Source organism: Hemitrygon akajei, chromosome 9, assembly GCF_048418815.1.
Source record: "Hemitrygon akajei chromosome 9, sHemAka1.3, whole genome shotgun sequence".
Lineage (NCBI taxonomy): Eukaryota > Metazoa > Chordata > Chondrichthyes > Myliobatiformes > Dasyatidae > Hemitrygon > Hemitrygon akajei.
This window is the reverse complement of record NC_133132.1, coordinates 25,237,058-25,260,679: the sequence shown is the minus strand read 5'-3', so window position 1 is coordinate 25,260,679 and position 23,622 is coordinate 25,237,058. Positions and strand designations below refer to the sequence as shown.

Here is a 23,622-nt window from a genome sequence, read left to right as displayed (position 1 = left end):
CCTTCCTCATCCAAACACAATCCAGACCCAGCGCCTCAGACTTCCATCCTCCCACTCTCCCCATCTCCATGAAAAGCCCTAGCAAACACTAAAACCTGAACCATGTGGAAACAAATAACTGGCTTTCAGGTGAGCCACAGGGTCACTAAGTTCAACAACATGCTGCTTTGTCTTGTCCTTGCCCTGAGCTTGGTTCACCTCTCTTCTCCCAGCTGCCCTGGGCTCTCAAATTACCTCTCGTCCTCCTTCACTCCAGATAGAAAAATCCTAGCTCTCTCAACCTGTCCTCCTAAGACATGCTCTCTAGTTCAGGCAGCACCTTGTTAAAACTCATCTGCTCCCTCTAAAGCTTTCACATCCTTCCTATACTGAGAATACCAGAAATGAACACAATATTTCAAGTGTGGAATATTGGTGTGGACCAGTTGCAAAACTCCAGCTCCCTTGAGATGAGAGCCAGCAGACACATTTTCTAAGGCACTTCCCGAAGAACATAGTGTGGATCAGTAGAATTTGTCATAGGTTACAACAGGTCATTACCAAAATGCAGAGTTGGGCTGAGAAGTGGCAAATAGAGTTCAGCCTGGCAAAATGTAAAGTGATTGGAGTGCAGACTTAATGGCAGGGTTCTCAGCAGTGTGGAGGAAGAGGGATCTTGGGGACCACATTCATGGATCCCCCAAAGTTGTTATGCGAGTTAATAGGATGGTTAAGAAGGCATTTGGTATGTTAGAACATAGAAAACCTACAGCTACAAAATGCTGTGCCGAACATTTCCTTACCTTAGAACTACCTAGGCTTACCCAAAGCCCACTATTTTTCTAAGTTCCATATAACCATCCAGGAGACTCTTAAAAGACCCTATCATTTCCGCCTTCACCATCGCCGCTGGCTGCCCATTCCATGCACTCACCACTCTCTGCGTAAAAAACTTCCCCCTGACATCTCCTCTGTACCTACTTCCAAGCACCTTAAAACTATGTCCTCTTGTGCTAGCCATTTCAGCCCTGGAGAAAAGCCTCTAACTATCCACACAATCAATGCCTCTCATTATCTTGTACACCTCTATCAGGTCACCTGTCATCCTCCATCACTCCAAGGAGAAAAGGCCGAGTTCACTCAACCTATTCTCATAAGGCATGCTCCCCAATCCAGGCAACATCCTTGTAAATTCCCTCTGCATCATTTCAACGGTGTCCACGTCCTTCCTGAACCAAGGTGACCAGAATTGAGCACAGTACTCCAAGTGGGGTCTGACCAGGGTCCTATATAGCTGCAAAATCCCCCCTCAGCTCTTAAACTCAATCCCACGGTTGATGATGGCCAATGTACCACATGCCTTCTTAACCACAGAGTCAACCTGCATAGCAGCTTTGAGTGTCCTATGGACTTGGACCCCAAGATCCCTCTGATCCTCCACACTGCCAAGAGTCTTACCATTAATGTTATATTCTGCATATTTGACCTACCAAAATGAACCACCTCTCACTCATCTGGGTTGAACTCCACCTGCCACTTCTCAACCCAGTTTTGCATCCTATTGATGTCCCTCTGTAACCTCTGACAGCCCTCCACACTATCCACAACACCCCCAATCTTCGTGTCATCAGCAAATTTACTAACCCAACCCTCCACTTCCTCATCAAGGTCATTTATAAAAAAAAATCACAAAGAGTAGGGGTCCCAAAACAGATCCCTGAGGCACACCACCGGTCACCGGCCTCCATGCAGAATATGACCCATCTACAATCACTCTTTGCCTTCTGTGAGCAAGCCAGTCCTGGATCCACAAAGCAATGTCCCCTTGGAATCCATCCTCCTTACTTTCTCAATGAGCCTTGCATGGGGCACCTTATCAAATGCCTTGCTGAAATCCATATACATTACATCTACTGCTCTTCCTTCATCAATGTGTTTAGTCACATCCTCAAAAAATTCAATCAGGCTCATAAGGCACAAAGCCATGCTGACTACTAATCATATTACGCCTCTCCAAATGTTCATAAATCCTGCCTCTCAGGATCTTCTCCAACAACTTACCAACCACTGAAGTAAGACTCAGTGGCCTATAATTTCCTGGGCTATCTCTACTCCCTTTCTTGAATAATAGAACAACATCCGCAACCCTCCAATCCTCCGGAACCTCTCCCATCCTCATTGATGATGCAAAGCTCAGCAATCTCCACCCTCGTCTCCCACAGTAGGCTGGGGCACATCCCATTCGGTCTCGGTGACTTATTCAACTTGATGCTTTCCAAAAGCTCCAGCACATCATCTCCCTTAATATCTACATGCTCAAGCTTTTCAGTTTGCTGCAAGTCATCCCTACAATTGCCAAGATCCTTTTCCATAGTGAATACTGAAGTATTCACTAAGTACCTCTGCTATTTCCTCCAGTTCCATATACACTTTTCCACAGTCACACTTGATTGATCCTATTCTCTCACATATTATCCTCTTGGTCTTCACATAGTTGTAGAATTCCTTGGGGTTTTCCTTAATCCTGTCCACCAAGGCCTTCTCATGGCCCCTTCTGGCTCTCCTAATTTCCTTCTTAAGCTCCTTCCTGCCAGCCTTCTAGATCTCTATCATTACCTAGTTTGTTCAACCTTTCGTAAGCTCTTCTTTTCTTCTTGACTAGATTTACAACAGCCTTTGTACACCACGGTTCCTGTACCCTATCATCCTTTCCCTGTCTCATTGGAACATACCTACTCAGAACCCCATGAAAATATCCCCTGGACATTTGGCACATTTCTTCCGTACATTTCCCTGAGGACATCTGTTTCCAATTTATGCTTCCAAGTCCTTGCCTGATACCCTCATATTTCCCCTTACTCCAATTAAACATTTCCCTAACTTGTCTGTTCCTATCCCTCTCCAATGCTATGGAGAAGGAGAAAGAATTATGATCACAATCTCCAAAATGCTCTCCCACTGAGAGACCTGACACCTGACCAGGTTCATTTCCCAATACGAAATCAAGTACAGCCTCTCCTCTAGTAGGCTTATCTACATACTGTGTCAGGAAATCTTCCTGAACACACCTAACAAACTCCACCCCATCTAAACCCCTCACTCTAGGGAGATGCCAATCAATATTTGGGAAATTAAAATCTCCCACCACACCAACCCTGTAATTATTACTCCTTTCCAGGATCTGTCTCCCTATCTGCTCCTCTTTGTCCTTGTTTCTATTGGGTGGTCTATAAAAAACACCCAGTAGAGTTACTGACCCCTTCCTATTCCTAACTTCTACCCACAGAGACTCCATAGACAACCTCTCCATGACTTCCTCCTTTTCTGCAGCCATAACACAATCTCTGATCAACAGTGCCACGCCCCCACCTCTTTTGCCTCCCTCCCTATTATTTCTGAAATATCTAAAGCCTGCACTTGAAGTAGCCATTCTTGTCCCTGAGCCATCCAAGTCTCTGTAATGGCCACATCATAGCTCCAAGTACTGATCCACGCACTGAGCTCTTCCGCTTTAATCATAATACTCCTTGCGTTAAAACAGACGCATCTCAAACCATCGTTCTGAGCGCGTTCTCTCTCTATCACCTGCCTATCCTCCCTTTTGCGCCATCTCCAAGCTTTCTCTATTTGTGAGCCACTTTCTTCCGTCACTTCAGTTCGGTTTTCACCACCCAGCCATTCTCGTTTAAACTCTCCCCAGTAGCCTTAGCAAACCACCCCGCCAGGATATCGGTCCTCCTCGGATTCAAGTGCAACCTGTCCTTTTTGTGTACAGGTCACACCTGCCCCAGAAAGTGTCCCAAAGATCCAGAAATCTGAATCCCTGCCCCCTGCTCTAATCTCTCAGCCACATACTTGCCCTCCACCTCATTCTATTCCTATACTCACTGTCACGTGGCACAGGCAGTAATCCTGTGATTACTACCTTTGAGGTCCTGCTTTTTAACTTCTTTCCTAGCTCCCTGTAGTTTGTTTTCAGGACCTCCTCCCTTTTCTTACCTATGTCGTTGGTATCAATATGTACCACGACCTCTGGCTGTTCTCCCTCCCACCGCAGGATATGTTGGCCTTCATTAGTGGGGGTATTGAGTTCAGAAGCCATGACGTCATGATGCAGCTCCATGAAACCATCGTTAGACCACACTTGGAATACTGTGTTCATTTCTGTCAGTATAGGAAGGATGTGAAAGCTTTAGAGGGAGCAGATGAGTTTTAACAAGGTGCTGCCTGGATTAGAGAGCATGTCTTAGGAGGACAGGTTGAGAGAGCTAGGATTTTTCTATCTGGAGCGAAGGAGGACGAGAGGTAATTTGAGAGCCCAGGGCAGCTGGGAGAAGAGAGGCGAACCAGGCTCAAGGCAAGGATAAGATAAGCAGCACAGATCGAGTGGATCGCCAGTGACTTTTTGCCATGATGGACATCTCCGCCCTTCTAGTCCGTGCCGAATGCTTACTCTCACCTAGTCCCACTGATCTGCACTCAGCCCATAACCCTCCATTCCTTTCCTGTCCATATACCTATCCAATTTTACTTTAAATGACGATATCGAACCTGCCTCTACCACTTCTACTGGAAGCTCGTTCCACACAGCTACCACTCTCTCAGTAAAGAAATTCCCCCTCGTATTACCCCTAAACTTTTGCCCCCTAACTCTCTACTCATGTCTTGTTTGAATCTCCCCTACTCTCAATGGAAAAAGCCTATCCACGTCAACTCTATCTATCCCCTTCATAATTTTAAATACCTCTATCAAGTCCCCCCTCAACCTTCTACGCTCCAAAGTATAAAGACCTAACTTGTTCAACCTTTCTCTGTAACTTAGGTGCTGAAACCTAGGTAACATTCTAGTAAATCTCCTTTGTACTCTCTCTAACTTGTTGACATCTTTCCTATAATTCGGTGACCAGAACTGTACACAATACTCCAAATTTGGCCTCACCAATGCCTTGTACAATTTTAACATTATCAGAGGCAAGTTGTGTTTCTTTTTAAAAACAGAGTGGTGATTGCGTGGAACACCCTGCCAAGGGCACTGGTAGAGGCAGATAAATAAGAGCAGAGGTTTCCAACTGGGGGTCCATATGCTTGCTTAATGGCATTGGGCCTGGGTACAAAATGCTAGGAACCCCTGTATTGGACTTATTCAGGAAACCCTTAGACAGGCACGTGGTTGATAGAGAAATGGAGGGCTCTGTCTGGGAGAGGGCTAGATTGATCTTAAAGTTATTGGGGTCTGAAGGGTGTGTATTGTGCTGTTGTGTTCTATGCTCTAACATGTCACACGAGGAGAAGCAGGTCAGGAGCAGAGGAGGGGTAGGGGGAAGGTACTGAGAGCTGTATTACTGTTGAGGCTGGCCAGAAGTCCCAGTACAGGGAAGCTGGAAGAAGTGAGCCAAACTAAGCTTAAGGCAATGACCAGTGACAGTGGATTTACTCCTCCCGCCATTCTCCTCATGGAAATTCCAGATCTACGCTGGCCCTAACATCTGTTACTCCCATTTCAGCCAACAGTTAGAGAGATAGTCTGTTCCCAGCCTCAGTTCCGACCCCCCACAAGGCAGAAAGGCATCGACCCTGTGGGTCAAAGGGTCTGACCCTGGGACAGTGCACCCAGTGGGATGAAGCAAATGTCAGGTCAGCTTTGAGGAGGCAGCCAACTTAGAGCATGGAGTCAAACCAAACCTCCCCTTGTCATACCTGTGTGCAGATGGTGACTTGTAATTCTGGTTAGTGTATATCTCCTCCAAACTAAATTCTTTTTTCTTTAATCTATAAAGTAGAAAGGTCTGTAATTAAAAACAAGATCTCCATAAAAAGAGCACAATTAAATGCCAGACAGATACATCTTTTGATCGAGGGACGACTGCACAAGTGCATAGACGTCAGTGAGTTAGACCAGTGCGAAATTTAAGACAGTTTTATAGAGTGGGCGACACAGGAATGGGCGACGGAGTACGGGAGACAGAGTAGGAGGGCTTTGGTTCAACGGGGCTTCAGTGATAACCGGTTGAGGCCAGGTAGGTTACCTATGAAGAACAGAAACAGTAAGTATGTCTTTGAGGCCAGTGTTCTGTACCGGGTGTCAGATGTGGGAAGTCTGGGAGACTCCCAGCCTCCCAGAAGGCCACATCTGTGCCAGGTGCGTCGAGCTGCAGCTCCTTAGGGAACGGGAGATGCAGCTCGATGACCTTCGCCTGGTCAGGGAGAGAGAGGAGCTATAGGCAGGTAGCCACACCGGGGGCTCAGGAGACAGAAAAGTGGGTAACAGTCAGGAGAGGGAAGGGCAAGAGGCAGATAGTAGAGAGTACCTCAGTGGCTGTCCCACATATTCCTGTTTGAGTACTGTGTTGTTGGGGGGGGGGGGGGGGGGTGGGGTAGAACAATCTATCTGGGGGAAGTAACAGTGGCCGTGCCTCTGGCACAGAGTCTGGCCCTGTGGCTCAGAAGGGTAGGGAAAGGAAGAGGAAGGCAGCAGTGATAGGGGACTCTACAGTTAGGGGGCCAGACAGGCGATTCTGTGGATGCAGAAAAGAAACACAGATGGTAGTTTGCCTTCCAGGTGCCAGGGTCTGGGATGTTTCTGATCGCATCCACGATATCCTGAAGTGGGTAGTTGAACAGCCAGAGGCTGTGGTACATATTGGTACCAATGACATAGGGAGTAATAAGGGAGGAGGTCCTGAAAACAGACTACAGGGAGTTAGAAAGGAAGTTGAGAAACAGGACCTCAAAGGTAGTAATCTCGGGATTAATACTTGTGCCACGCGACAGTGAGTATAGGAACAGAATGAGGTGGAGGATAAACGCATGGCTAAGGGATTGGAGCAGGGGGCAGGGATTCAGATTTCTGGATCATTGGGACCTCTTTTGGGGCAGGCATGACCTGTACAAAAAGGACGGGTTACACGAGGGGGACCAATATCCTGGTGGGGAGGCTTACCAAGGCTACTGGGGAGAGTTTAAACTAGGATTTTTGGGGGGTGGGAACTGAACTGAAGAGACGGAGGATGCTCACAAATCGAGGGTTGATAAGAGAAGGGATGTGCTCAGACCAATGGTTGAGATGTGTCTATTTTAATGCAAGAAGCATCATGAACAAAGCAGATGAGCTTAAAGCGTGGCCATTACAGAGTCTTGGATGGCTCAGGAGCAGGAATGGTTACTTAGAGTGCCAGGCTATAGATGTTTCAGAAAGGACAGGGAGGGAAGCAAAAGAGGTGGGGGCATGGCACTGCTGATCAGAGATAGTGTAACAACTGCAAAAAAAAAAAGGAAGTCATGGAGGGATTGTCTACGGAGTCTCCATGGGTGGAAGTTAGGAACAGGAATGGGTCAAAAACTCTACTGGCTGTTTTTTTTTTATAGACTACCCAGGTTATCGAGAAGATAGGGAGACAGATTCCGGAAAGGTGTAATAATAACAGGGTTGTCGTGGTGGAAGATTTTAATTTCCAAAATATTGATTAGCATCTCCCTGGAGTGAGCGGTTTAGATGGGGTGGAGTTTGTTCGGTGTGTTCAGGAAGGTTTCCTAACACAATATGTAGATAAGTCTACAAGAGGAGAGGCTGTACTTGATCTGGAGCAATGGAGAGGGATAGGAACAGACAAGTTGGGAAAGTGTTTAATTGGAGTAAGGGGAAATATGAAGCTATCAGGCAGGAACTTGGAAGAGATGTTGTCAGGGAAATGTACGGAAGAAATGTGGCAAATGTTCAGGGGATATTTGCGTGGAGTTCTGCACAGGTACATTCTGATGAGACAGGGAAAGGATGGTAGGGTACAGGAACTGTGGTGTACAAAGGCTGTTGCAAATCTAGTCAAGAAGAAAAGCTTACGAAAGGTTCAAAAAACTAAGTAATGATAGAGATCTAGATGATTATAAGGCTAGCAGAAAGAAGCTTAAGAATGAAATTAGCAGAAGGGGCCATGGGAAGGCCTTGGTGGACAGGATTAAGGAAAACCCCAAGGCATTCTACATGTATGTGAAGAACAAGAGGATAAGAATGTGAGAGAATAGGACCAATCAAGTGTGACAGTGGAAAAGTGTGTATGGAACCAGAAGAGGTAGCAGAGGTACTTAATGAATACTTTGCTACAGTATTCACTACAGAAAAGGATCTTGGCGATTGTAGAGATGACTTACAGCACATTGAAAAGCTTGAGCATATAGGTATTAAGAAAGAGTATGTGCTGGAGCTTTTGGAAAGCATCAAGTTGGATAAATCTCAAGGACCGGATGAGATGTACCCCAGGCTACTGTGGGAAGCGAGGGAGGAGACTGCTGAGCCTCTGGCGATGATCTTTTCATTATCAATGGGGACGGGAGAGGTTCCGGAGGGCTGGATGGTAGCAGATGTTGTTCTCTTATTCAAGGAAGGGAGTAGAGATAGCCCAGAAAATTATAGGCCAGTGAGTCTTACTTCAGTGGTTGGTAAGTTGATGGAAAAGATCCTGAAAGGTAGGATTTATGAACATTTGGAGAGGCGTAATACGGTTAGGAATAGTCAGCATGGCTTTGTGAAAGGCAGGTCATGCCTTACGAGCCTGATTGAATTTGTTGAGGATGTGACTAAACACATTGATGTAGTGTATATAGACTTCAGCAAAGCATTTGATAAGGTACCCCATGCAAGGCTTATTGAGAAAGTAAGGAGGATGGATTCCAAGGGACATTGCTTTGTGGATCCAGAATTTGCTTGCCCACAGAAGGCCAACAGTAGTTGTAGACGGGTCATATCCTGCATCGAGGTCAGTGACCAGTGGTGTGCCTCAGGGATCAGCTCTGCGACCCCTTCTCTTCGTGATTTTTATAAATGAACTGGATGAGGAAGTGGAGGGATGGGTTAGTAAATTTGCTGATGACACAAAGGTTGGGGGTGTTGTGGATAGTGTAGAAGGTTGTCAGAGGTTACAGCAGGACATTGATAGGATGTAAAACTGCGCTGACAAGTGGCAGATGGAGTTCAACCCAGATAAGTGAGAGGTGGTTCATGTTAGTAGGTCAAATATGATGGCAGAATATCGTATTAACAGTAAGACTCTTGGCAGTATGGAGGATCAGAGGGATCTTGGGGTCCGAGTTCATAGTACACTCAAAGCTGCTGCACAGGTTGACTCTGTGGTTAAGAAGGCATACAGTGTATTGGTCTTCATCAACCGTGGGATTGAGTTTAAGATGCAAGAAGTAATGTTACAGCTACATAGGACCCTTGTCAGACCCCACGTGGACTACTGTGCTCAGTTCTGGTCGCCTCACTACAGGAAGGATGTGGAAACCATAGAAAGGGTGCAGAGGAGATTTACAAGGATGTTGCCTGGATTGGGGAGCATGCCTTATGAGAATAGGTTGAGTGAATTCGGCCTCTTTTCCTTGGAGCAACGGAGGATGAGAGTTGACCTGATAGAGGTGTATAAGATGATGAGAGGCATTGTTCGTGTGGATAGTCAGAGGCTTTTTCCCGGGGCTGAAATGGCTAACAAGAGAGGGCACAGTTTTAAGGTGCTTGGAAGTAGGTACAGAGGAGACGTCAGGGGTAAGTTGTTTTTTTTAAAAAAAATTATTATTATTATTATTATTATTATTTTTTTTTTTTTTACGGACAGAGTGGTGAGTGCGTGGAATGGGCTGCCGGCCACAGTGGTGGAGGTGGATACAATAGGGTCTTTTAAGAGACTTCTGGATAGGTACATGGAGCTTAGAAAATAGAGGACTATGGGTAACCTTAGATAATTTCTAAGTACATTCATGTTTGGCACAGCATTGTGGGCTGAAGGGCCTGTATTATGCTGTAGGTTTTCTATGTTTCTATCATACAAACCTCTTGGGTTTGGGCAACCCCATGGGTGTCAGGTTGGTGTCCTGCTTTGGAATGGTTTTCCGAATTCGAATTTGAGAGACCTTCCTCAGAGATTCCTTCGACTTGCTGACAGCTTTGTTCGTGGATGCAGGGTGCTGAGGAGAGTCGTCGAGACAGGTCATTTTCAGGTGACAGCAAGTTTTTAAGATTCAAGTTATTTTCACAGGTACATCAAAACGTACAGTGAAATACTTTGTTTACGTTAACAACCCAAGGACGTGCTGGGAGAAACTGCTGAGTGTCGCCACACATTCTGACGCTAACAATGCTCAGCAGAACACAACAAAACAACAGCAAAACAAGTCCTTTTCCTCCCACATACACACGCACATGTGGGTAACTCCCCAACTCCAGGACAGGATTTTAGTAAGGCATTTGACAAGGTTCCCCACAGTAGGCTCATTTACAAAGCCAGGATGCATGGGATCCAGGGAAACTTGGCTGCATGGATTCTAGTCTTGCCAAAGGGTTCTGGCCCAAAACATCGACTGTACACTTTTCCTAGATGCTGCCTGGCCTGCTGAGTTCCTCCAGCATTTTGTGTGTGTTGTGTGGATTCAGATCTGGATTGCCCATAGAAAGGAGAGGATGGTAAGTAGACGGCGAGTATACTGCCCGGAGGTCAGTGACCAGATCTCTGAAGAGATCTACTCTAGGATAGCAGCTCACTGTGATTTTTAAAAATGACGTGGATGAGGAAGTGGAAGAGTGTGTTAGTAAGTTACGGGGGGGTGAACATAATTTTAATGTGATTAGAGGAAAGTATAGCAGGATATTATCAGAGGTAAATTTATTTATTTACAGAGTGATGTGTGTGTGGAATACCCTGCCAGGGGTGGTGGTAGAGGCAGATACATTAGGGATGTTTACAATATTAGACACATGGATGATAGAACAATGGAGGGTTTGTTGAAGGGTTAGATCTTAGAATAGATTAAAAGGTTGGCATAACATAGTGGCCAAATGGCCTGTACTGTACTATGCTGTAGTGTTCTGTGTTCAATAACCCCAGCAGTATGTCCCGTGAATCATAACTAAAAACCTTTCAGTGAGGGTTCCCAGTACACAGGGCCTAGATCCATTCTAGTTGGAGACTGGCCTGAGCTCAGTACAGGTCACTGATGGACTGGTGATAAGTGTTCACTCTGATACTGAGGGACAACTTGTCACAGAGACATTACACCACAGCCACCACCATTCAACACAACCAGGTCACATACTGCACTCGGCTTCCAGCATGAACAATTATCCTACTTCCCCATCCTGGTGACATGCCCTTAAACCACCAAGCCTTTTTATTGCTCACTGTGATCGTTTGCCACGGGAACGGAGCAAAGAGCCGGTAAATCAAACTGAGTATATTTCACTCTAGATTTTATTGAACATGAGGGATGAATGTACCTTTGCTTAAAACTCCAATCTCTTTCAAAACTTCAGGTACAGTACTGTGCAAAAATCTTAGGCACGTATACTGTTGCAAGAAAAAGTTTGTGAACCCTTTGCAATTACTTGGCTTTCTGCATTAATTACTCATAAAATATGGTCTGATCTTCATCTAAGTCACAATAATAGACAAACACAATCTGCCTAAACCACTAACACAAAAACAATTATACTTTTCATGTCTTTATTGAACACATTGTTTAATCATTCACAGTCCAGGTCGGGAAAAGTATGTATTTAATAACTGGTAGAATCCCCTTCAGCAGCAATAACCACTAAACATTTCCTGTCGCTGCTGAACAGACATGCACAACGGCGAAGAGGAATTTTAGACCATTCCTCCATACAAAACTGTTTCAGTTTATCAATATTTCTGGAATACCATACTTGAATAACCCTCTTCAGGTCATGCCACAGCATCTCAATTGGGTTAAGGTCTAGACTCTGACTTGGCAATTCCAAAACACAAATTTTCTTCTTTTTAAACCATTCTGTTGTTGATCTACTCTTGTTGCATCATCCAACTTCTATTAAGCTTCAGGCAGTGGACTGCTACCCTGACATTCTTCTGTAAGATGTTTTGATAGAATTTTGAATTCATTGCTCCCTCAACTATTGCAAGCTGTCCAGGCCCTGAGGCAGCAAAGCAGCCTCAAACCATGATGTTCCTTCCACCATGCTTCACGGTTGGAATGAGGTTTTGGTGTTGGTGTGCAGTGCCCTTTTCCCTCCAAACATAGCAGTGTGCATTTCTGCCAAAAAGTTTAACTTCTGTCTCATCTGTCCACAGAACATTGTCCCAGAGGCAATGCAGAACATCCAGGTGGTCTTCTGCAAACTTGAGACATGCAGGAATGTTTCTTTTTGGAGAGCAGTACTTTCCTCTGTGGTGTCCTTCCATGAGCACCATTCTTGTTCAGTGTTTTTCTCATAGTGGACACATGAACAGAGACTTTAGCAAGTTCTAGAGATTTCTGCAGGTCTTTTGCTGTTACCCTTGGGTTCTTTTTCACGTCCTTCAGCATTGCACATTATGTTCTTGGTGTGATTTTTGCAGGATGCCCACTTCTAGGGAAAGTAGCACCAGTACTGAAATTCCTCCATTTGCAGACAATTTCTCTTACTGTGGACTGATGAACACTTGGGTCTTTAGAAATTGTTTTTGTAGCCTTTTCCAGCATTTGTCTCTATAATTCTTCTATGGTCCTCTGAAAGCTGTTTTGACTGAGACATGGTGCACATAAACAGGTTTTTCTTGAGAAGAGGCGCACCTGACTTTGTGTGTCTTCTTTCTTTTTTTTTTTTACAGAGTGGGGCACCTCTATAACCCACACCTCCAATCTCATCTCATTGATTGGAGATCAATGCCCCAGACGTTCACATTCTTTTTTCAATTGAGACTGTGATTTTTAAATGATGCACTCTGTATTGATGGACAGTAGTACAATTGTTTGTGTGTTATTAGCTTAGGCAGATTGTGTTTGTCTATTATTGTGATTGCAGTAGTGCTAGAAAGTTTGTGAACCCTGTAGAATTATCTCTATTTCTGCATTATTATGACCTAAAATGTGATCAGATCTTTATGCAAGTCCTAAAACTAGATAAAGATAATCCAATTAAATAACACAAAAAATATATCTGTACATTGAGAGTGTGATCACAATTTTATCCCCTTTACCATAGCATTGGAGTGGGATAGCTACAGCCAAGTTAGGAAAGTGTTCAGTTGGAGTAAAGGGAAATATGAAGCTATCAGGCAGGAACTTGGAAAGGCATTCTACAAGTTTGTGAAGAGCAAGAGGAAAAGACATGAGAGAATAAGAGAATGAGACCAATCAAGTGTGACAGTGGAAAAGTGTGGAACCAGAGGAGATAGCGGCAGGATTTATGAACATTTGGAGAGGAATAATATGATTAGGAATAGTCAGCATGGCTTAGTCGAAAGCAGGTCATGCCTTATGAACCTGAACAAATTTTTTGAGGATATGACTAAACACATTGATGAAGGTAGAGCCATAGATGTAGTGGATATGGATTTTAGCAAGGCATTTGATAAAGTACACCATGCAAGGCATGGGATCTAAGGGGACCTTGCTTTGTGGATCCAGAATTGGCTTGCCCACGGGAGGCCAAGAGTGGTTGTAGATGGGTTATATTCTGTTTGGAGGTCAGTGACCAGTGGTGTGCCTCAGGGATGTGTTCTGGGACCCCTTCTCTTCGTGATTTTTATAAATGACCTGGATGAGGAAGTGGAGGGATGGGTTAGTAAATTTGCTGATGACACAAAGGTTGGGGGTGTTGTGGATAGTGTGGAGGGTTGTCAGAAGTTACAGCGGGACATTGATAAGATGCAAAACTGGGCTGAGAAGTGGCAGATGGAGTTCAACAATAAGTGAGAGCTGGTTCAGTTTGGTAGGTCAAATATGATGGCAGAATATAGTATTAATGGTAAAACTCTTGGCAGTGTGGAGGATCAGAGGGATCTTGGGATCCAAGTCCATAGGACACTCAAAGCTGCTGCGCAGGTTGACTCTGTGGTTAAGAAGGCATACGTTACATTGGCCTTCATCAGCTGTGGGGCTGAGCTCAAGAGCCGAGAGGAAACGTTACAGCTATATAGGACCATAGTCAGACCCCACTTGGAGTACTGCTCTCAATTGTGGTCACCTCACTACAGGAAGGATGTGGAAACTATAGAAAGGGTGTAGAGATTTACAAGGATGTTGCCTGGATTGGGGAGCATGCCTTATGAGAATAGGTTGAGTGAACTCGGCCTTTTCTCCTTGGAGTGATGGAGGATGAGCGGCAACGGTGGTGGAGGTGGAGACGATAGGGTCTTTTAAGAGACACTTGGATAGGTACATGGAGCTTAGAAAAAGAGAGGGCTATGGGTAACCCTAGTTAATTTCTAAAGTAAGTATATGTTCCGCATAGCATTGTGGGCCAAAAGGCCTGTATTGTGCTGTAGGTTTTCTATGTTTCTATTTATTTATTGAGAAAAAATATCCAATATTACATGTATTTGTCTGGAGGGTAAAAAAGTATGTTAACCTCTAGGATAATCAGTATATTTAAAGGGGAAATTAAAGTCAAGATTTTCAATCAATGGGATGACAATCAGGTGTGACTGTGGGAGGCCCTGCCCTATTTAAAGAACATAAACCTGGATCTTTACCATCAAAGTTGGATCTTCACCACACAGGTTATTTTTTTTTAAGTGTGCCATGCCTCCATCAAAGGAGATTTCTCAGTTCCTCAGAAAAACAAAAAGTTGTTGATGCTCACCAGGCTGGAAAACCATTTGTTTTGGAAAACCAGGACACAAAACCATTTGAAAAGAGTTTGGGCTCCACCAATCCAGTCAGGCAGATGGTGTACAAATGGAGGAAATTCAACACCATTGTTACTCTCTCCAGGAGTGGTCGACCAACAGAAACCACTCCATGAGCAAAGCGTGTAATATTCCAGGAGGTCACAAAGAAGCCCTGGATAACATCTGAGGAATTACAGGCCTCTCTTGCACCAGCCAATGTCAGTGTTCATGAATCTACCATCAGGCAAACACTGACCAACAATGGCATGATTGCAAGGAGAAAGCCACTACTCTCCAAGAAGAACATTGCTGTCCATCTAAAGTTTGCTAAAGACCACGTGGATAAGCCAGAAGGCTGTTGGAACAATGATCAGTGGACAGATGAGTCCAAATTAAACTTCACGGCTTAAATGAGAGCGTTGTGTTTGGCAAAAAGCAGGCACTGCCTCGCATCTGTGAAACATGGTGGTGGCGGTGTCAGGGTTTGGGCTGCTTTGCTTCCCTCGGCTTGCCATCATTGATGGAACTATGAATTTTGACGTACCAGCAAATTCTACAGGAAAAGCTTCAGCACCATTATACAATTAAATGCATTATATTCAATTAATTTCTTGTTTCTCCAAATTCCTATGCGATACAAATAGTCTGAAATTATATTTGTGTTCAGCTTCAAGCGGACAAACAAAATTCTGAGGGAGCAACACTTTTGGGAAAAAAAAGTTGATATCCAATGTTGCTTGCAAAAAAATATGACCTTGTCTGGTGGCTTTGGGCTAGGAGCCAGCACCTCTTCCCCAGGGCACCACTGCTCAGTACAAGAGGACATGGCTTTAAGTTAAGGGGAGGGAAGTTCAAGGGGGATATTAGAGGAAGGTTTTTCACTCAGAGAGTGGTTGGTGCGTGGAATGCACTGCCTGAGTCAGTGGTGGAGGCAGGTACACTAGTGAAGTTTAAGAGACTACTAGACAGGTATAAGGAGGAATTTAAGGTGGGGGGTTATATGTGAGGCAGGGTTTGAGGGTCAGCACAACATTGTGGGCTGAAAGGCCTGTAATGTGCTGTGCTATTCTATGTTCTATGTATGTCTGCACCTGCACCACTCCTGCCCCAGCACTTCTCTGCCACCAGACCCACACCCCTCCCGTGGCACTCCACCCTCGCCATTCCCAACATCCTCTGTTCCCACCAGATTTCAAAACTCGCTCTCCATGCTACGTCGCCAAGTACAGTACTGTGCAAAAATATTGCTCGTGCGCAAAAATTTTCCCTAGTTTCCCTCCTGCGTGTAATTCACCCTCCTCTGTGGTAACAGATACAGGAACACATTACAGGACGAGTTGTACTTGCCTCTTTTTGCTCTGTGCGCAGTTGAGTTTCCATGTAGGTGATGCTGGGAATGGGGGAGGAGGCGGAGGGGAAGGTGCTTTCGGCAACAGTGCATGCTGCAGATGAGGTAGGTGCATCTGGCAAAGCAAACACGGGCTCAAGGATGCAGGATAAGCTCAGGTGCTGTAGAAGACTGAGGGAAAAAAGGCACAGATTACTTACCTCCTCGATGCCAAATCCTCAAATAAAATTATATACCACTAAAAGTTATATACCACTAATAGATGCCCAGCCCTTACAAAAACGTGCTTACTCTTGGTGTCAATAGCCTTCTGGTGCCCTGGCCCGTGATCAGGCCTAATAGGGAAGGCATGCCACTAAACCCAACATACTCCGAGGAATCACAGTGGCTTTTTGCTGGGTTCCCTATCATGATGTTACAGCCTCACGCCACTCTGCACAAGGTGAACCTGCTGTGTTAGAGCATTACACAGCACAGAAGCAGGTCCTTCAGCCCATTTAGTCTTCCTCCTCCTCCCAGCAACCTGCACCTGGACCATAGCCCTCCATACCCCTTCCAATCCACGTACGTATCCAAACTTCTCTTAAAATTTGAAATTGAACCTGCATCCATCACTTCCACTGACAGATCATTCCACACCCTCAACACAGTGACGTTCACTCAGGCTCCCCTTAAATATTTCACATTTCACCTTTAACCTATGACCCCTAGTTCTAGTCTCACCCAACCTTGATGGAAAAAGCCTGCATGCATTTACCCCTCATAATTTTTAATCCTTCGATCAAACCTCCCCTCAATCTCCCGTGCTCCAGAAAATAAAGTTCTAAGGTATTCAATTTTTCCCTATAATTTAGGCCCTTGTCACTGCAAGATCTTTGTAAATTTTCTCTGTACTATTCCAACCCTATTGATATCTTTTCTGTAAGTAGTTGACCATAAACCGCACACAATGCTCTAAATTCGGCCTCATCAACATTGTGTACAACTTCAACATAACATCCTAACTTTTGTACTTAATACTTTGATTTATGAAGGCCTGGACTCATTCCTGGAGGAAGAGGTCACACACCACTACTCAAGAATTTCGTAGCATTAGGTGAAGCTATCAGTGTTAAACAATCTACATTTATTTCAGGAATGGAAGATTAGGAGGCAGTTATTCAGGGCAAAAATCCAATCTGTCACTAGAGAAAGCCCACTCTTGTTTCAATGAGTCAGAAAATTAAAACTGGCAGCATTTTTAAAGAGGACGGAATTACTCCTGCTGACAAGGACTGCCTTGGAACACAGCACCTGCCAGCAAATCATAAACTAGAAGGAAGAGAGAAGATGGAGGAGTCTGCAGCAACCCCCTGGCCTGCACCCACGTTTGTAGCCAATGTTTTCTCTCATCAAAGACCATTATCCTTTAATTGTCCACACGGACAGTTCCAATACTTGCCTTCTCTTATTGGCCAGCTGAAGTCGCAGTGACTTTGCTTCAGTCAAACTGGCTGTGTTCCCAGTAAGCAAACAGGGCGGGAGGGAACTGAATGAACAGACACAGGTTATTAAACATACCACTGCACCCTGAAGAGATTCATCTGAAAGATGCAAGACTGTCTGTAATGATCACTGTAGGCAGAAAGGACATGACTTTACCCCAAGCAGCACTGGGAACCTTCCAACACAAAGACAGAAAGGTCTAACCAAAACAAGCACTTGCTGTTTCCAATGCACGATCCATTCCTTGCCACTTTCTATCATAAAACTCTGTAGTAATTTGTTCTAGTCTACTTTAAGCATACATTACCACTACTTCAAACATTCATTACCACAGTGTGGATATTACTTCAATAATACAATAATCTGGCTCTTTGAATAGGGGATAGGGGACAAGCTCACATACACAGGCTAACAGATGATAGGAAGGACTTGGGAAGAAAACGGGATTTCATAGAACACAGCCCCTTCGGAGCACGATATTGTGCCAACCTTTTAACCTGTTCCATGATCAATCTAACCCCTCCCATCTATATAGTCCTTCATGTTTCCATCATCCACGTGCCTATCTAGGAGTTTCTTAAATGTCACTAATGCATCTGCCTCTACCAGCACCCCTGGCAGAATGTTCCATGCGCCCAACACTCTGTACAAAAAAAAACCTTCTGGCATCCCCTATACATTCCTCCATCACCTTCAAATTAGGCACCATTTTAATAGCCATTCCATCCCCCTCCAGGAAAAAAAATCATGTCTCTTATTACCTTGTACGCCTCTATCAATTTACCTCTCATCCTCCTTCACTCCAAAGAGAAAAGCCCTAGCTGCCTCAACTTATCCTTGTAAGACATGTTCTCTAATCCAGGCAGCATCTTGGTAAATCTCCTCTGCACAATCTCAAACTTCTACATTCTTCCAGTCTACTTCTACATGCCAACCAAATCCCTTTCTGCATCAATCCTATAAACACTGCGTAAACATGGCCAGCATGGGCACAGTTGACCCAAGAGAAAATATTGCCTGAAAGGCAAGAACTAATCTGATCTACAGGACTAAGGGAGCTGGAAGCACAGTGCTTTCAAAGAGCTGCTCCCGTAGAAACCATCCTATCTGGATGCACTACAGCCTGGTGTAGTTACTGCTCTGAACATGACCACAGGAAACTGTAGAGTTGTGGACACAGTTCAACACAGAAACCAGTCTCCTCTCCATGGACCCTGATGGTACTGGCTGCTTTACCGAGGCATTGAGAAGTACAGACAGATCACTTCACACCCTGGATATTCTCTCCTCTTTCATCAGGCAGAAGGTACTGAAGCCTAAAATCACTTAACACCAGCCTCAAGGATAGCTTCTACACCAATGTTATAAGACTATTATATGGTTTCCTAGCAAGATATGATGAACTCTTGACCTCACAACCTAACTCACTATAATCTTACACCTTACTGTGTACCTGCATTGCACTCTCTCTATAATTGTTACACTTTTTTCTGCATTATTGTTTTACCTTGATGCACTGTGTAATGATCTGTTCTGCATAAACAAGATTTTCCACTCTATCTCACTACATGCGACAACAATAAACCAATTCCATCTCTTCCGATTCAATAAATCAGTGTTTGCCCTCTGTTGTCCCCGTGGATTACAAAACATGCCACACTAACCTGGGCCGATTTGCCAGGCGACCATGCCTCCAGCTGTCTGAAGGACTGGCGTTGGACGTTGATGTGCAGGTAGATGGAATGTGCTGACTACACGACACCAATCCAGCCACATTACAGGACGGTGGCCAAACTGGTTTGTTCAGAGGAATCAGGGGAATGAGTCTCTTTACACCCTCTTCAAACAAAGTCAAAAGTGGTCGGTGGGCACTTGACAGTCTTCCAAAATGGCGCTGCCTTGTCCATAACCTGTAGCAAGCTGGAGACAAAAGTGCTAGAACGGTGTGCAGGCCAAATCGGGAACGTGCACAGCAGCACCTCCCCGCCCTGACCAGCGAAGGAGGCGGCCAGAGGCCCTGGCCACAATCGGGTGGGCACTGGGGAAGTGTCTGCCAGTCCTGGCTCCAGTACTGAGGAATAATTGATAAACTTGTCCTTTCAGACACACAGTGCCAATCAACTCTTGCTCCGTCACTGATGAAAGAAAGCAGCAAAAAGAGGTCGAGATTAGACAGAACAGGACAGCTGAAGTGCAGTGACTGCTTACAGTGTCTGGAGGGAAGCCAGGACTGAGCTCTCCTACAAGCACCAGCACGGAGGGACTGATCTTTCCTCGGGGTCAGGTGACAAAGAACACCCCAGGAGTTTGCCTGTTGACCAAAATCAAACTGTAATTCCTTAATTCTTTTTGTTTGAAGTCTTCCATTTACACCCACTGACTCGAGCCTGGATAACGCAGTGAACTCCTGCTGTACTTCTGAACAGCTGGGGAATGCACCCAAGCCACTGGCAATTGCCGTCAAGTGTTCCACCAGCAGGGGCTTTTTGCCGAGCTTATGAGGTGCTAAATCATTAAGTGGTAGAAGAGACAGATTCTTTGGTTTTATTTCTTCCACGTGTCGGACCCTGTGGTACAAATCAGCATTGATGCAGTTAGCTACTCCCCTGCAAATCTGCACAACTGCTGGAGCCCTGCTCAGACAGAACTTCCCCAAAGTGGACACACTGGGAATACAATTTGAGAAAAGCACTGGGCTGTTTAACTTCCTCCGCTTTAGCCTGGTAAATCCTCTCCTCTTGTTTCTACACCTGAATACAGAGGGGAGAGCTGCAGCGTTGTTCACCAGTACTGCACTGCATTCATCGAGCTCACACTTCCCTTCTATGGACTGCTGATCACACCTGTTGGGTATACTGGCCATCTCCAGTTCCAACCACAGTGTCTGCGCTGTGCTTGAAACGGGCCGTGGAACGCACTCCAGCTCAGCAGCTCGCTGGTCGTTAGCTCCACAGCGCACTGCATCACGGCCACTGTGGGCAGAGACATCTCGTTCTTTCGAGGCTGACATTTTACACTCCTTGCTTTGGGAGGCTGGAACACTACAGACTTCCCCCGACATCTGGGTCTCCACTCTACCCTTAAACCCCTTTCTGAATTGTTCTTCTGTTGCCATACGCTCACTTTCCACGTCGACCATATTGTACAGTGGCTTCTCTTCAGTGAAGCAGCAACTTACCACACCCTCTACATAGGCATTTTCATCCTCTTGATGTGCTGAAGACTCCAGTGAAAGATTACAGAATTCACTCACTGAAAACACATCCCTGGAGCTTGTTGCTTTAGCTGATCCCAAGATGTTGTTGGCTATTGAATCTGGGAATAGTGGAAAATATCTGTTCCCCAGCATCTCGCTGCTGGCTGTTGTCATGCCTAGGGGCTGAACCTTGTATTCTGCTTCTTTTTCTGTCACATCACTGATTACATCTGTAGGTATGTCTACTAACTCGTCATCTGCAAATGCCTCATACTCGACACCTTCAAATCTAAACATGGCTTCAGCTGCTTCGTGCACACCCCCAGGTTGCAGGCCATGTCCAAGTGCTTTGTCGGCCAACACACTTTCTTCCACAGCTTGATCACTTTCAGTATAAATCTCCGTGGCAAAGCCAGTGACATCTGTAGGTATGTCAGCCAACTCGTGCTCCCCATCAGCCGCCAGACCATAAAACACTCCTGCAGTCAGCTCAATTGGTGTAGAAGCCTCCATTATGGCTGTGGGAGTGGGAGAGGGAGACACATCAGTCAGCTGACTTTTCCCAAATAGGACATTGGTCACCGGACTTTCACTCTCTACAATCACATCCTCAGATACCTCTGGCGAGACCTTTGCCATGGTACTCTTGGGAAAGAGAAATCCAGCTGCTACAACTCCAGAGGATACGGGTTTGATAGTATTTTCTGAAGTGAAGTGAGTGGGCATTGTGATTGTGGGTACAGCCATCTCATCTTGTGTTGAAAGTCCAAAGGTTGTCCATTCTGTAAAAGTCTTTTTTCCCGCAAGCATATCAGGAACTCGCTGATTTCCAGCTGATATCTCACTGGCACTCACATCTTCACAAGTCATGGCCAAGGTTACTTTACCCCCTTTAACTTCTGAAGGCGTCTTAATCAATGCATTCTTGGCTGCACCAGTGGTCGCTGTAACTCCTGATGGTGCTGCTGTGGCCTCGTCCCCTGCAGCATCTACTGATTGCTCAGCTGGCTGATCCTTTCCCACATGCTGGCTAGCCATCTCACCTTCCAACACTTTGCTGGGCAACCTCCGCTGTGCAAGAGTGTCACTGATCGCCTCACCCTCCACAGGGGCTTTACTGGAAGGCAGCCCATTCTGTGTCAGAGTTCCACGACACACCAGCACTCCAGTTCCATCATTCCCTCTGGGCAAGTCATTGGTTGCTATGGGAACTGAAGGCACCCAGTCAGGCACATCACTGGTTGCTATACCCCTTAAAGGCACTTTGTGAACTGAACCAATTCCTAGACATTTCTCAGAGGCTGCAACTGAAGGAAATGGTATGACTACCTTTTTAAGATTTTCCCCTCCACTGTTGCCTTTTCCAACTACCCCCCTGGCCTTCTCTACCCCAACATGCATTGCTTGAGCTTCACATTGTGGGATCTTGGGACAGATATTTCTTTCTGATGTATCACTGCTTGGCCCATTTTCTGTACACATTTCCTTGGCCAACGGTGTGAACAAGTGCTCAGCACTGCCCGGTGGGGAGCTGCATGGTGTTTCACAGTGAACATCAGTGGTTGGGCCTCTTCCCTCGTAGGAGTCCATCACACCTCGCCGGCTCTCATCAATGGCTGGGGCTGTTCTATGATTCGAGTCATCTTCACCTGTCACAGGACAGACAACTAACATTAGCTCACCAAGCTTTTGGAAACATGTTAGAAATGGATTCTCGTTATTCCTGCCTTTATCCTAGTCAATTATGATGGGCTGATGTGAAGTTTATTTAACTGAAACAGGTAGGCGTGCTGTTGCAGTGGTTAGTGCCCCTCCTGTAACCCAAATTTGACCCCAACCTCGGGTGCTGTCTGCGTGGAGCTTGCATGTTATTACTATGATTATGCAAGTGTCCTGGTTTCCTTCCACATCCCGAAGTCAAGCTGACTGGCTGAATTGCCCCCAGTACAAGTGACTGAAGGGGGAAATTGGTACAAAGTAGTGTGGTGTGGAGATATTGAGTGTGACATTACAGGTTACCTGAAAATAATTCGGGGAAGGGGATTGTTCTGAGAGCCAGTAATGACTCGATGGGCCCAATGGCCTATTTTGTGAGAAATACAAAAAACACAGAGTAAGATTGGGGACAGCTCTTATTGTTCTCCGAAGACCTGCAGCACCTCAATTCAATGTAGCGGCTCCTCTGTGAATCCCGCCTTCAGCTTGAAATTGAAGCCTCTGCTTCGAACTGCAAGGGCACGTAGAACTCCGAGAGCACAAGAGAGTGTGGATGCTGGAAATTGGATCAACACACAAGCTGCTGGAATCTGTGGCGGCAGAGGCTAGCTGACATTCCAGGCTATACCATGCATCAGAATTGAGAGGACAGGGGCGACAGTCAGTATAAAGTAGTGAGTGACAGGGTTGAGGCAGCTGAGAGGTGACAGATCCTGGTGCAGCTTCACAGAGCCAACAGCAGGATTTTTTAGTAAGTTTTTTTTCAATTACATACAAACGAGTGAAAAAGAAAACACTAGTGACTATGCAACACACAAAATGCTGGGCAGGCAGCATCTATGGAGAGGAGTAGATTTAAAAGGTGGGGGGAGAGGATGGAGAAACACAAGGTGATAAGTGAAACCTGGAGGGAGAGGGATGAAGTAAAGAGCTGGGAAGTTGATTGGTGAAAGGGACAGAAGGCTATGGAAGAGAGGAGGGGGAAGAGCACCACAGGGAGGTAATGGACAGGCAAGGAGATAAGGTGAGAGGGAAAAGGGATTGGGAAATGGTGAAGGACAGTGGTGCAGGGGCTTACTAGAAGTTAAAAAAAATTATGTTCATGTCATCAGGCTGGAGGCTACCCACACAGAATACAAGGTGTTGTTCCTCCAACCCCTGTGGCCTCATCACGACAGTGGAGGAGGCCATGGATTGACATATCGGATTGGGAAGTGGAATTAAAATGTGTGGCTACTAGGAGATCCCACTTTTTCTAGGTGAAACTGTCTCCCAATCTACAT

The 23,622-nt window shown here is 45.5% G+C and overlaps 1 protein-coding gene across 4 annotated transcripts in view; it reads right to left on the bottom strand.

The window, feature by feature from the left end:
- The window catches only part of LOC140732936 (uncharacterized), an 86,891-nt gene that overhangs the window by 5,313 nt on the left and 57,956 nt on the right, over nt 1–23,622 (bottom strand). For 3 of the 4 annotated variants that reach the window (XM_073055662.1, XM_073055665.1, XM_073055663.1), the window contains 5 exons: nt 19,092–22,272; nt 17,384–17,470; nt 15,942–16,113; nt 9,800–9,933; nt 5,677–5,748 (listed from right to left, as the gene is read on the bottom strand). In XM_073055662.1, coding sequence (XP_072911763.1) covers nt 5,677–5,748; nt 9,800–9,933; nt 15,942–16,113; nt 17,384–17,470; nt 19,092–22,272 — 3,646 coding nt within the window. The remainder of the gene's footprint in view (nt 1–5,676; nt 5,749–9,799; nt 9,934–15,941; nt 16,114–17,383; nt 17,471–19,091; nt 22,273–23,622) is intronic. The other variant, XM_073055664.1, reaches the window with a different exon arrangement.